Source organism: Palaemon carinicauda, chromosome 19 (genome assembly GCF_036898095.1).
Source record: "Palaemon carinicauda isolate YSFRI2023 chromosome 19, ASM3689809v2, whole genome shotgun sequence".
NCBI lineage: Eukaryota > Metazoa > Arthropoda > Malacostraca > Decapoda > Palaemonidae > Palaemon > Palaemon carinicauda.
The window spans coordinates 32,862,359-32,877,218 of NC_090743.1; the positions used below are offsets into that span (position 1 = coordinate 32,862,359).

General features: G+C 45.2%; 1 protein-coding gene across 1 annotated transcript in view; it reads left to right on the forward strand.

Moving 5' to 3' along the window:
- Positions 1 to 14,860, forward strand: part of l(2)k09848 (lethal (2) k09848) — a 53,884-nt gene that overhangs the window by 15,380 nt on the left and 23,644 nt on the right. Inside the window, exons 4-6 of the mRNA XM_068393462.1 lie at positions 7,763 to 7,973; positions 8,694 to 8,795; positions 10,309 to 10,409. Of these exons, the coding sequence (XP_068249563.1) occupies positions 7,763 to 7,973; positions 8,694 to 8,795; positions 10,309 to 10,409 (414 nt within the window). The remainder of the gene's footprint in view (positions 1 to 7,762; positions 7,974 to 8,693; positions 8,796 to 10,308; positions 10,410 to 14,860) is intronic.

Sequence of the window (14,860 nt, forward strand, 5' to 3'; positions counted from 1 at the left end):
AGTGTTGGGAGTAGTCTGCCTCCTAGTGGGAGAGGTTTGGGCGACGACGGAAGAAGAAGTCTAAGCGGGATATTTCTCCTTAGAAGACGGATAAACCTAAGGCCTCTTCTTCCGTGTCTTGACATTCCTCCGAAGCTCCTACTCGTTTGGCCTCTTCCGAGAGACCGTCAAGTAGTAGCGTAGACCCTTTTATCTGTGGCCAACTCCGGTCCTCGAGAGATGGTGTTGCTTCCTCTAGCGAAGCGGCCCCACCTCTCCCCCCCGGGTGAGACCTTGTCTATGTCTTCCGTTTTACGGGTATGGTCATCCTTGGGGCCTCCAGGTCTGCCCTCCAAGGACTCCTTGCTGCAGCTCATCCTCGAGAGTGCAAGTGTGCAGCTGTCGTCGTCGACTTCAAAGATAGATACTCTTGCGCTCGTTGACGTCATGGTGTCAGAGGTGTCTTCTGTGGCTTCTGCTGACGCCTCTGCCCCTCCAGACTCTTCAGCTGTTGCTGCCGACTTAGTTTCCCCCGTTCTTCCTTTGAGGGAGAAACTTAGTCCTACGTCTGTCTCTCCTGCGAGTGTTTCTGCTCCTCGGGGGAGTTCTCTCATAGAGACTCCTCTTCTGTTACTCATGGTCAGCTTGCTTATCCAATGGCCCATGTAGGGCGTCTCCTTCGCAGACCTCACCCTCCGCTTCGCCTTAGAGGTCGTCCTTCACCACCGGTGAAAAGGCGCCTCATCATCGCAGCCGTCCCCCGCCGAGGAGTCTCCTGGCACTCGACCTTCACCCATTCCTGGACCTTCTCCCGACGACGCTGCTGCTAGTCTTCAGACTTTGGTCCTGGACTCTTCTGTAGATTGTTCGCGATTTCCATCGGTGGATGTTCGCCCTTCCAAAGGGCACATCCCTGTTCCTGTGCTTCCTACCTGCCAGCCTACCATCTCTGTTCCTGTCTTTGTTACAGACTCCTGAGGCCCTACCTAAGCGTGCAGCTGCGCGCTAACGTTATCCAGCTCGCCAGCGCCAGCCTGCTCCATCACACTTTACAGAGCGCCCACGCTCTTCGGCTCGTCAGCGCTCTAAAACGCTTCAGTGTTCGTTAGACAAACAGCCTGCACCTGCTATGTAGAAGCCCGTATGATCGGACCTCGCCAGCTCCGCAGTTGCTTGTAGGCGTGGTCGCTTACCTAGTTGTGGCCATTGTTCCTGCTGGCCCGTCCTCAGCGCCTTCCAATGCACCAGCGATCTCCCGATCGCCGGCGCTCTCCAGCCTAACCTCGCTATAGAGTGCAACGTATGCCAGCTCGCCAGCGCTCACCAGCCAACCTACACTCTCCAGTGCCAAAACTTCCTCAGCAACATCCGGCTTGCCGGCGCTCACCTGCTCACCTGCACACCTGCATTCTACTGAAGCTGCTGTCCAGTAACCTCCTATGCTGAGCCGAACTGTGCGCTAGTGCTCTCGTGCGCCAGTGCTCTCGTGCGCATGGTCTTACTGCGCGCCCACACACTCCTGCGCATTCTAAAGGAACTGCGTAGCGGCTTACTGTGCGCCAACACTCTCCTGTGCACCCGCGACCTACTGCGCAACATACTGCACAGCGCCTATCGCGAGCTAACATCTACGGCGCACTTGCGCTAACAGTTTCAGCGCTCGCCAATGCACCAGCGCTCGCCAATGTGCCAGCAACAGGTTTTTCAGACTAAGAAACATCTTATTGACAGGTATCATCGCTTCGTTCCCCTCCTCGCAAATGGCTTTCAGCGCATCCGCAGGGGAAAGGGGAACGGTCCTCTCCAGAAGAGTTCAGGATTCTGAAACTGCCTTCCTCTAGAGGCGGACCCACCTACAGCAGAGACTCCTCATAAGGAACCCCCTCTCAGGGGATCTGTCTGACAGTGCTATGGTCAGGGCAGTGGTACAGCCCTTAAATCCTGCTCTGTCTGGCCGCTCTTCGGAGCATCCTACAACTCCAGCAGACCTTCTGCAAGGAACCATTGCTGCTTCTTCTCCCCTGTAAAGGAAGAGAGGATTCTCAGACGAGGTCACTTCCCCGAGGGTAAAGCTGACTCCGGTTAGACCATCAGAGCCCGCTACCCCTGCATCTTCCTCCAGATACTCTTCTACCTCACCTCTGCCGAGGGAGTTGCATGAGGAAAGAACCTACGCCTTTCCACTTGCGGAGGAAGCCTCCCCTTACGTGGCGAGTTCCCCACCACCAACGTAAATCAGGTAGGACACATCTTGGCCTTTGATGGTGGAGTTCTACCTTGGAAGAGCTCACCAAATGAGTCTCTCTAGAGAGACTCTCCAACTGACAGGTCTCTTTCTCAGTAACTGAGATCCTTAACCTGGAGAAGGTCACGAAGTACGCCATGCAGGCTATCTCGTAACTTAATGTCTGGTTAGGGACCTAGGGAATCCAGGTAAGGACTGAGGATATCTCCAAGGAACGTACCAGGAAAGTAATGAAGACTTTCCTGCTCTCAGGAACTCGCATGATCGAGTTTCTCGCCCACCAAGTTTCGAACTTGTGGGCGAATACCATCCTGAAAAGGATGGGGGCCCCACTTGCTGCACCCCACGATCTCAGGGCTCTGGTCAGAGTCAAAAGAGTACCTCCACACAAATCTCCTAGAGATGGAGGTCGTCGTTCTGGCCCTTCAACAGTTACATCAGTTCCTGGCGGACCTCTGAATGGTGGTGATGAGCAACAACTACACAGTAGTGGCTTACGTCAACAAGCAAGGAGGTACTTTTTCGCTGCCCCTATCCCATCTATCAGTAGAGTTAGTGAGATGGACAAAGATTCACTTGATACCACTATCGGCAAGCTTCATTCTGGACAAGAGGAATGTGCTCACCGGCAACCTGAGCAGAGCATCTCCGATAGTGAGTACCGAATGGTCTTTGGATCATCTGGTAGCCAACAAAGTCAGTCTCAGACAGTGGATCTCTTCGCAACGGCCCTGAACTTCAGGCTCCCGTTGTACTGTTCCCCAGTCCCAGACCCCAAGGCTCTCTGGCAAGATGCATTCCAACAACAGTGGGACAACATCGACGTTTGCGCCTTTCTCCCATTCTGTCTGATGAGGAGGGTACTCAACAAAGCCAGAACATCGGTCAACCTCTCAATGACCCTCATAGCTCCGCTATGGCATCACGCGGAATGGTTTCTGGACCTTCTGCAACTCCCGACGGAGTCTCCAAGAGAACTCCCTCCACGACAAGATCTACTCAAACAGCCACATGCCAACATATTTCACAAAGCCGTAGCTTCGCTATGACTTCACGCCAGAGACTATCCAGCATCTCTCTGAGAAGATTTTTGCAACAAGTTGCAATCAGGAGGTCCCGTGAAAATCATCAGCAGCAGTCTACGAGGCAAAGTGGAAGATCTTCAGTGGTTGATGTCGTGGAAAGGGTATCTCTCCTCTCAATGCCACTATTCCAGCAGTAGCAGAGTTCCTTATGTATTTGCAGGAAGAATTGCCCCTTTCAGTCTCGGTGGTAAGAGGCTATCGCTCAGCCTCTAGACTGAAGGGAATAGACATTTCTTCATCGCTAGAACTTTCCTTACTCATATGAAGTTATGAACTTACCTGTCCACAGCCTGAAGTGAGACCTCCCCCATGGAACAGGGTTCAAGTTCTCAGGTCTCTTAAGAGACCTCCCTATGAACCATTACGTCAGGCAACAGATCGCCGCCTAACTTGAAAGACGGTGTTTCTGCTAGCTTTGGCTTCGGCCAAGCGAGTCAGTGAACTTCATGGTCTCATACGGCATCGCCCATTCAAGGGGATGGGGAGAGGTTAAGTTCAGCTTCGTCCCTGCGTTTATTACTAAGACTCAGAACCTGGGAGTATCGAATACTCGATTCGACTCCTTCCGGATTTTGAGTCTTCTTTCTGAAACAGATGACCCTGATCATCTCTTACTCTGCCCCAGTGATGAGTTTGAGGGTGTACTTAAAGAGAACAGCCACAGCCCGTCCTCGTGTGCATGGATTCGCAAGGTCATGCACTGAATCGAGACCCTCCCCCTTTCCCCCCAGAACTCACGATGTCGGGCGTAGCTACGTGCCTGGCATTCAAAAGGGACCTCTCAGTGACGCAGGTTCTTCAGGCTGGGGTGTGGAAACTGCAAACTACTTTCACATCCAATTACCTGCAAGACGTGATCCACAGGAGGCGTGATACGTTTTCTATCGGTCCTGTGATGGCTGCACAACAGCTAGTATAATACCTCAAGCTCCTTAATGGACAAGTAGCAGAAGATTGAGGACAACATTACTCGGTTTTTAGTCTGCGTGAATGAAAAGGTTTGACTCTGACCTCAAACCACTCCAGGTAAACCATGGTCCCTTGTGTACCTAGTATTAAGCTAATACTGTTGCATCCCCATACCATGGCGAGGTGCTATTGAGAAAGTCTTGGTTACAACAGTTTTTCCTACAAAAAGACTCAGAATATATTTATCTGGACGGTCACACTCCTAAATATCTCAATACAGCTTGCGTAGACCGCGGACCTTGCATAACAAGGATTTAGCGGGGTGCAGGGACCCCTTATTTTGAGTACTAACAAACTCAGATAAGGAGACCCCGGGTAAAAGCCAAAAGCTATATTGGCAGGGACGTCCACCCTTCCTAATGGATGAGTCACCCCTAAATAAATAGTGTAAGTTTGTATTCCAGTAATGGAGCAAATGACAAATTTGTAGATAATTTGTATTTTTCCTAGCGATACAAACTTTAGCTATTTATACAAACTTGCCCGCCAGCCCTATCCCCCTTGAACTCCTACCTCCAGGCAAAGTGAGCTAAATCACGGGGGCGTGAGTGGGAGTGGTAGCAAGCTCTCTCTCTCTCTCTCTCTCTCTCTCTCTCTCTCTCTCTCTCTCTCTCTCTCTCTCTCCCCGCTAACTAGCGGTATGGGTAGTTAACCTTTGCTAGATTTTAATGGCTTGGCATTTCAGCTTTGCCGAAAGTAATACATGCATACATATACCAAGGCACTTCCGCCAATTATGGGGGTTAGTCGACTTCAAATAGATGAAACAAAATACGGGACCTCTCCTCTCTACGTTCTTCCCAGCCTGACGAGGTACTTAACCGAGTTCGGCTGGTACTGCTAGGGTACCACAGCCCACCCTCCCCCGTTATCCACCACAGATGAAGCTCCATAACGCTGAATCCCCTACTGCTTCTACCTCTGCAGTCATCTAAGGCACCGGAGGAAGCAGCAGGGCCTACCGGAACTGCGTCACAATCGTTCGCCATTCATTCCCATTTCTAGCTCGCTCTCTTGCCTCTCTCACATCTATCCTCCTATCACCCAGAGCTTACTTCACTCCATCCATCCACCCAATCCTTGGCCTTCCTCTTGTACTTCTCCCATCAACTCTTGCATTCATCACCTTCTTTAGCAGACAGCCATTTTCCATTCTCTCAACATGGCCAAACCACTTCAACACATTCATATCCACTCTAGCTGCTAACTCATTTCTTACACCCATTCTCACCCTCACTACTTCGTTCCTAACCCTATCTACTCGAGATACACCAGCCATACTCCTTAGACACTTCATCTCAAACACATTCAATTTCTTTCTCTCCGTCACTTTCATTCCCCACAACTCCGATCCATACATCACAGTTGGATACAATCACTTTCTCATACAGAACTCTCTTTACATTCATGCCCAACCCTCTATTATTTACTACTCCCTTAGCTGCCCCAACACTTTGCATCCTTCATTCACTCTCTGACATACATCTGCTTCCACTCCACCATTTGCTGTAACAACAGACCCAAAGTACTTAAACTGATCCACCTCCTCAAGTAACCCTCCATTCAACATGACATTCAACCTCGCACCTCCTTCCCTTCTCGTACATCTCATAACCTTACTCTTACCCACATTAATTCTCAACTTCCTTCTCTCACACACCCTTCCAAATTCTGTCACTAAATGGCCAAGCTTCTCTTGCGCGTCTGCAACCAATACAGTATCATCCGCAAACAACAACTGATTTACCTCCCATTCGTGGTCATTCTCATCTACCAGTTTCAATCCTCGTCCAAGCACTCGAGCATTCACCTCTCTCACCACTCCATCAACATATTAAACAACCACGGCGACATCACACATCCCTGTCTCAGCCCCACTCTCACTGGAAACCAATCGCTCACTTCATTTCCTATAATAACACATGCTTTACTACCTTTGTAGAAACTTTTCACTGCTGCAACAACCTTCCACCAACTCCATATAACCTCATCACATTCCACATTGCTTCCCTATCAACTCTATCATACGCTTTCTACAGATCCATAAACGCAACATACACCTCCTTACCTTTTGCTAAATATTTCTCGCATATCTGCCTAACTGTAAAAATCTGATTCATACAACCCCTACCTCTTCTAAAACCACCCTGTACTTCTAAGATTGCATTCTCTGTTTTATCCTTAATCCTATTAATCATTACTCTACCATACACTTTTCCAACTACGCTTAACAAACTAATACCCCTTGAATTACAACACTCATGCACATCTCCCTTACCCATATATAGCGGTACAATACATGTACAAACCCAATCTACTGGTACCATTGATAACACAAAATACATATTAAACAATCTCACCAACCATTCAAGTACAGTCACACCCCCTTCCTTCAACATCTCAGCTCTCACACCATCCATACCAGAGGCTTTTCCTACCCTCGTTTCGTCTAGTGCTCTCCTCACTTCCTCTCTTGTAATCTCTCTCTCATTCTCATCTCTCATTACCGGCACCTCAACACCTGCAACAGCAATTATATTTGCCTCCCTATTATCCTCAACATTCAGTAAACTTTCAAAATACTCCGTCCACCTTTTCCTTGCCTCCTCTCCTTTTAACAACCTTCCATTTCTATCTTTCACTGTCTCAAGTACAAGAGGAAGGCCAAGGTTTGGATGTATGGATGTAGTGAAGGAAGCTCTGGGTGATAGGAGGATAGATGTGAGAGAGGCAAGAGAGCGTGCTAGAAATAGGAATGAATGGCGAGCGATTGTGACGCAGTTCCGGTAGGCCCTGCTGCTTCCTCCGGTGCCTTGGATGACCGCAGAGGTAGCAGCAGTAGGGGATTCAGCATTATGAAGCTTCATCTGTGGTGGATAATGTGAGAGGGTGGGCTAGTAGGGTTTGACTCTGACCTCAAACCACTCCAGGCAAACCATGGTCCCTTGTGTACCTAGTATTAAGCTAACCCTAGCAGTACCAGCAAACTCGGTTGAGTCCCTTGTCAGGCTGGGAGGAACGTAGAGAGGAGACGTCCCCTTTTTTGTTTCATTTGTTTGATGTCGGCTACCCCCCAAAAATTGGGGGAAGTGCCTTGGTATATGTTTGTATAAAGTAATTGTAAGAGCAGTAGTTATGTCCGTCCGACTTGCAGATAGATCTGCTTGTAGTGGACTTTAAGACTAGGCAGGTATAGAGAACTTGAGTTACTCAGTTATTCACAATTTATGATGAGTTGGATTAAGTGTGGCCCCAAGGTTTATGAATTCTCAGACTTATTCTGTGCTTGGATTGTGTACAGATTGTAAATACAGACACTCATGACTTTTAGGTTAAGTAGAAAAGTGCTTTGTGTCTGAGACTAAGATAATATTGATTATATTGCTAAATTGATTTGGAATAGTTTTACCCATTCAAAATCAGACCAGTTTATAGCTTTAAGATTGGTTTAGGTATTTGTTGATTTCCTCGTCTTATTTTACAGTATTACAGTGACAGCATTAAAGTCTGGGCAGGTCACGATATGGAATGCAGATAATCCTGTTGAAATCAATGCAATGAAGGCTGGGGAGACACTAGCACGGATGCGTCAGTCGCGAATCTCGCCAAATATCATCGCTACTGGTGGGAAGGAAAATGAACTAAATCTCTGGGATCTGGAGAAGCCACTGGAACCTATATTCAAAGCCAAAAATGTATGTATTATTTTGCAACAATGTTATGGCATACTGTGTTTTCGTTTTCTGTCTAAGCTTTATATGTAATTGAATTTCATCAGAAATGATAAGAAATCTTGAAAAAAAATTTGCTTCTGATTTTATCACTTCTAAGTCTTTTTGTCTGTGTTATGTAGTGAAAACAGCTTTTGATTAATTGTAAACAAAAGTGTTAATGTCAGCATGGCTTCAACTAATATTTTTGATAATGGTTTATTTTATGATAATAGTTAATTTTTTTGCCTCTGTTTATGAAGAGAGCAGGTTAAGTATTTATAACCTGTATCACTATGGTGATTTTGTCAAGTTACATGGTGCAGGGAAATTATTTTGACGTCCCAGGACAGAAATGACTTTAAATGAAGCGTCGAGTATTATATTGAAAGAAGTGTACTTTTTCAAGTTATTTACCTTATATGAAAAGTGTTTAAGCTGGTTTTCTTCATGAGTCTGGAAATCTATTACACTTGCTTTTGGGGAACATATCATTGGGCCCTTTCTTATCTGTTCATGTAGCTATATAGAAAATTTATCCTGCATTCTAATGCAATCTTCTGTCTCTTTTTCTCATTATTCCTTTGTTAATTACATTTCCTTATTGTTAGAATTTAAAGTAATTTTAAGTGTTAACATGGAATATTGATTACATCATTTCTTTGTCCTTTACTTTAAGAAAAACTTATGTGGATATTTTTCCAGGTGAAATTAGATATGGTACAACTACGTGTTCCTGTATGGGTAACTGACATGGCTTTTCTTAAGGATCACCATAGTGTAGGAATTTCTACCAGACACAGAAATGTAAGTACTGTGGTACTGTGAAACCTTTGATTGTATGGTTATAATTTAGAAAGTTAATGAGGGAATTTTTTGTTCCTATGAGTACGCAAACCTTTTCCCCTTTAAAAATGGAATATGTCTTCAGCGGCACTGGAGTAGATATTGAATTGTTAACAAGGTACAGTAGTTGGTTAATGTCGCACTCTCTCGACTGTTGGGTCTTTTCTTGAGTTTGTGTGTGATAAATGTTTTTTTATCCACGGGGGTATTGCTCTCGCTTGTAAGTGCAAGGCCACATAAAAGTAGTATACATTCAAGGGATTTTGTTCCTTTGAAGATACAAACCTTCGGTATCTTGTGTTGCGTACCTGTTGAAGTGGTGACTGTAATCTGCCTCTCCTCCTTGAGTGTTTTTTATGCTCTTCTGGTCAGGAAGAATAGAATCACAGAGAATAAGTACTTTAGCTACTTGGTAGTGTCCCTGCCTCTGGAAAGATCTACCCAATCATGAAGATTGTTCATTTAGTGGTCTCACTTGCCATTGACATTGTTCCCTGGATGTTAATCCCTATGTTGCAGTGTCAAAGTGTTTCTAGTACTCCCGTAGTGAAAAAAACCCCTAGTATTGTTGGTGTATTGCAGTAGAGGAAATCTTACAGAATCCTTCTTAGAGGGTGCGCAGGCATTATCAGTTGCCCAGACCATGACTCCTGTTACAACAAAGAAGAATTGTTGACAAGGGGAAGGAAAATTCATTATCTCTCTTCCTTATCCACCGTTCTTTTCTCCCTCCTCCATCCGCTTCATCAGACATTTTTCCTTCAGTAGAAGGTAATGACACCTACAGTTCTGGGCCTAAGGACAAAAGTGGCTATTGTGCCACAGGCAGATGGATAGGACTTTCCTAATGTGCCACGTGGTGTTAACCAATTTCCCCAGTTAACAATCAATAGTCATTCCAGCAATGCTGAAGACATTTTATAGGAATTGGTTTTATGTAGATAAGGAAAAATGCCAATTACTTTTAAATTTTGTTATACATGTATTTTGTAATATCAGTCTAGTTTTTGTTTTAAATTATTTTCTCTCTGGAAGTCTTACAATATTAGGTTAACTGTGATTATAATCATATGTTGTTATCTAGTATTGATGGCTGTTTATTGTTGTGACATTGTTCTTTTTAGTGTTACTTTGAAAACTTGATTTTACCACCTGCTAATTGTCTTTTCCACAGTTTACTATTTGGTACCATAATAATTTGCTTTTTGTTTAGCCAAAACGTATTTATACATGGCAAAAAATATAAGTTGCCCAAAAAATTACATCAGAGATAGAGATTTCTGATTGAATTTTCCTCAGCTTAATATTTACTACCATTGTAATTTACAAAATTCATTTATACATAGCAAAAAAAAAGAATTTGTCCCAAAAATTTTTCCAGAGATAGAGATTTCTATCTATCTTTCCACAGCCAAAAGAAACTTCCTCCCCCTGAGACATCTGGTTTTAATTATAATAATAATTTACCTTACAGATTCGACTCTATGACCCTGGTAGGCAGAGAAGACCTACAATGGATTTTGAATGGGGAGAATATCCTCTAACTTCTATTTCTGCAGTCCCTACCAATGATAAGTAAGCATCTCATCTTGTGACACTTTTCAGTTCTACCTGTTAGTGCTGTAAGGTTTTTTCCCATTTCTTCATCAACTAGTTGTGTCCACCTTTCACATTTCTACTTTACCGCAATTCCCACTTATTTCAATTCATTATTCTTGCTATGCAGCCTTTCTAATTGTTACCTCATAGTTCAAGTGTAGGATTTTCCTCCAGTGCCTCTACTAGGTCTTTTTACTACTTATCATTTGCTGTACAACCACTTTCAACTGCCTTTCTTCACTTTTTTCATAGGATGCTGAATAACCTAGTAGTTCCAATGCCAGGTCATCAGACCAAACTTTGATATATGAAATTAAGATCCATTTCCTCTCACTTTTTGTTTTAGTTATATATGAATAATCACCAATTATTTGCTAATCTTCTTTATTTAAGCACTGTTAATAATTAAATCTGAAACATAAAAGTGTCATTAGCAATCATAACTAAAACGAATTAGTGTTATAAACAAACATTACCTCTATTACATCTCCAATAGTATACGGTACAGTATAACATAAACTAACATTAACCTCTAATATAGCATAGAAGCCTGTAAAACTGTCTGTAACCTCATCAGTGAGGCAGATTAGAAAGTAATTTTAAGTTTTTAAAGCCTGTGTACAATGCAGTAATTTTTCAATATTAAACTTACCCGATAATCATGTAGCTGTCAACTCCGTTGCCCGACAGAATTCTATGGAGGGATACGCCAGCTATCACAATACTAGAAGGGGGTGTATTTACCAGCGCCACCTGTGGCCAGGTACTCAAGTACTTCTTGTTGACACCTCCTCAATTATTCCTCTGTCGTGCTTCCGGCAAGACGTTCTGGGATACGCTTATGTTCTTGGAGTATTTTCACGACTTTGGTGAAGTATTTCTCTTTGATTTCGGCTGTCGCTTTACTGGAAACTTCTATATTAGCTTAGTTAGCTTTTGGAATTAATTTGATTAATTATGGTGATGAGAGAGTATGAACTATCGTTCACCTTTCAATGGCCGACCCTTCCCTTAGACGGAAGTGTTGGTGTCTAAGAGAGTATAGACTCTCTTTCTTAATTTTGCTTAACAAAGTTATAGATTTATTTTATATCTCTCCGCCTCTTATAGGCCTCTTCGATTAACTTCCTTTTATTATAAACTCATTAAAATTAATTTTTATATTTGTTTATATTCGACCTTCCTAATAGTAGGCGGTCTTTTACCGAAGTTAATAAACTTTGAGCCCGTCATTTCGGTTTTACCTGTTAACATATTATGCTATTTCCGCCACAGAGTTTGAAAGAATTTCTTTGATAGTCTCGTACTTTTTCAAAGTTGAACTAACGTTTTGTTTTGTCTCTGCAGTTGTTGACGTTCAGAACGTTCAACTTGCACTCTATCGTTACGATAGAGAAAGAATGTTCACGGTTTCACGTTGCAGTAAGAGTAACCGTGTCTAGCGTTTTGTTCATTCTTTCTTAACTTAATGGTTTTGATCCTAATAAAGGAACTTTTCAGTTTTTTCCTTTAACAATAATATGTTTTAACGATATATATGATTGGGCTCTTCTCTCAGGTTCTAAGTCAAGAGAGAGAGAGAGAGAGAGAGATAGAGACGGAGGGAGAAAGAGGATAAACGTTTCATTCAAGCCTGCCAGGCGTACGAGTAACGTCGTTATCGTTTTTGCTCTTCTCCCTAGTCTCTTTAGGGGAAGAAACTAAACGTTTCTAGAGTGATCTAGTGTTTAGTCTCTTTCCAGCCACTGAATTATCTTTCATTAGATTTTTCTGTTACATTGTAATTCTGTTTTCGCAATTACTTACTTTGAGAAAGGATAGAATTGCGTATTTCAGGTACAAACCACTTAAAGTTTCGAGTTCAGTGAAATAAGTGCAAACAGAAATCAAAGTGATAAGTGATTAGTGCGTGAGGGTACTTTTGTGCGCGCCAGTCGTCCTCCCAGTCCGGGACCTCTTGCAAGCTCCCAAGCCCAGGGGAGAAGCAATGTCGAAGGGCATAAGGGTTCAGCAGGCCTTGATCGGCGCACAGAAGTATCCTCGGTGGTTGTGGGCGTGTCTTACCGAGACCGTCACTCCCACCCGCAGACGATTGAGCCCTTATTTTGCTCGTCTGCAGAAGAGATTAGGGGAGAAAATAAAGGCAGAGTAACGCTGGTCTCAGGTCTCAAGACCTCTTAAACGTTAAGTCCAGACCTATGCCAGACGTACGAAGTTAAAGTTCACAACCCGAATGCAGTCATTGGGTTAGCTCTGACTCTCCTCAGTCATCATTTGATTACACTCCGCCTAAGAGGAGTAAGGTTCTGCCGCAACAGATCTCTGCTGTTAAGGCTTTACCTCAGCAGACCTTAGTGTCTGCCGACCCCAAGTTGACTCTACTGCAGTCCATACAGTCACAACTTTCGGTCTTGATGCGTGAGTGTCGGGCTGAGAGTGTTGCGCCTCCGCCTCCGCCTACACTCCCCCCCGCCTATGATCGCTCCGCCTGATCGCAGTACCACCTGCCAGGCGTACGATGTTGTGAACTCTACTACAGTCCATGCAAGCACAGCTTTCAGACTTGATGCGTGAGTGTCGGGCTGAGAGTGTTGCTCCTCCGCCTCCGCCTACACTCCCTCCACCTACACTCGCTCCGCCTGATCGCAGTACCATCTGCCAGGCGTACGATGTTGTGGACTCTACTACAGTCCATGCAAGCACAACTTTCGGACTTGTTGCGTGAGTGTCGGGCTGAGAGTGTTGCTCCTCCGCCTCCGCCTACACTCCCTCCACCTACACTCGCTCCGCCTGATCGCAGTACCACCTGCCAGGCGTACGATGTTGTGGACTCTACTACAGTCCATGCAAGCACAGCTTTCGGACTTAATGCGTGAGTGTCGGGCTGAGAGTGTTACTCCTCCGCCTCCGCCTACACTCCCTCCGCCTACGCTCGCTCCGCCTGATCGCAGTACAGTACCACCTGCCAGGCGTACGATGTTGAGCCACGTGCTGAGTTTGCTGTTCCCTGTGGTGTTCAGCCTCCGCCTTCCTTAAGGCAACCTTTACAATGGGATCAGGAGGATTATACCTCTCTTCCTCCGCCTCCACTTGCTGCTCCACTAGTGATGCAACACTCGGTTGAGGTACAACAACCTCTCCCGTCCATGAGTCAGTCTCCTCAGCTCTCGCTGCAGCGAGCTCAACCCTCCACAAGGCAAGCACCACAACACCTTAGCCTTGCGCCTCAGGCTCCGCTCACACCACAGGAACTGGAACTTGCTACTCCGCTTCCGCCAACCGCTTAGCAAGCGCAACCCTTGGGTTCAACCACTCATGCTAGGAGTCAGCCTCCTCCACCCATGCGCCTTCCTTCTGCTTGTCTTTTATTCAGCCTTTGCAGACTGAGCCTCAGGTGTTCCCTCAACGGAGTCTTGAAGAGGAAACCACAACTATTGTTGTTCCAGCTCGTTCTGACTCTGCTGTTCAGCATACCTTACCTCCATTTTTATACCATGGTTTAAACCCCATGCAAGCATGCATAAAGCACTCTAGCACTGGTCATGGAATTTCTGAGAAATGTTAAACGCCATGCACACGCTCTGCTTTCCTTACAGCAGGCTCTGCTTACAGCAGGCTCTGCTTACAGCAGGCTCTGCTTACTACATACTCAGCATACAGCATGCTCTGCATTCAGCATGCTCTGCATACAACATGCTCTGCATTCAGCATGCTCTGCATACAACATGCTCTACATACAGCATGCTCTGCATACAGCATACTCTGCATACATCATGCTCTGCATACCTTACCGCATGCTTCTCAACACATCTTGGGTTGTTGCCAACTCACTAGACTGTCAAGCAGTTTCATAACGTTGCCTTCTAGTCTGCTGCTTTTGCACCAGTGAACCCTCACTCAGAGAACTTAGCTTTTCTAGGATAAGGTCCCTGTAGATGAGAAAGTTCTTTTCTCCCTCCTTCTGATATTCCCTTGAGGACTCTGTCATTTGGAGGGAGCCTTTAGCTGCATAACCTCTTATGGACTTTTATTTAAGCATAACATGCTTACAGGGAAGGTAATGGTTCCACTTCAGTCGCTAATCCCGTCTGTTACCACACCTGCTCCCATAGACCTTGAGCTGTGTTGCATGTCATGCAGTCCAAGCTTAGTCCTTGTTAGAGGATTTTTTGTTTACGGAGTCAATGTGTCACGGGGAAGACGTTCAACAACCAACAGAAGTGACTTGTTGTGACGCAGTGCGGCAACCTCAGCAACCCGTTAAGGAGTTGTCTGTACGACCTAGACAGTCTAGACAGATTCGGGTTGTCACTGTACTTCCTCGCTTGCCCATGATTGACAGTTTACAGACTGTGCAGCAGTATCATGATCTTGTGTCCGGCTCCGTCAGACGACTGGCTTTTAAGAGCTCCCACAAGTCGTCGCTG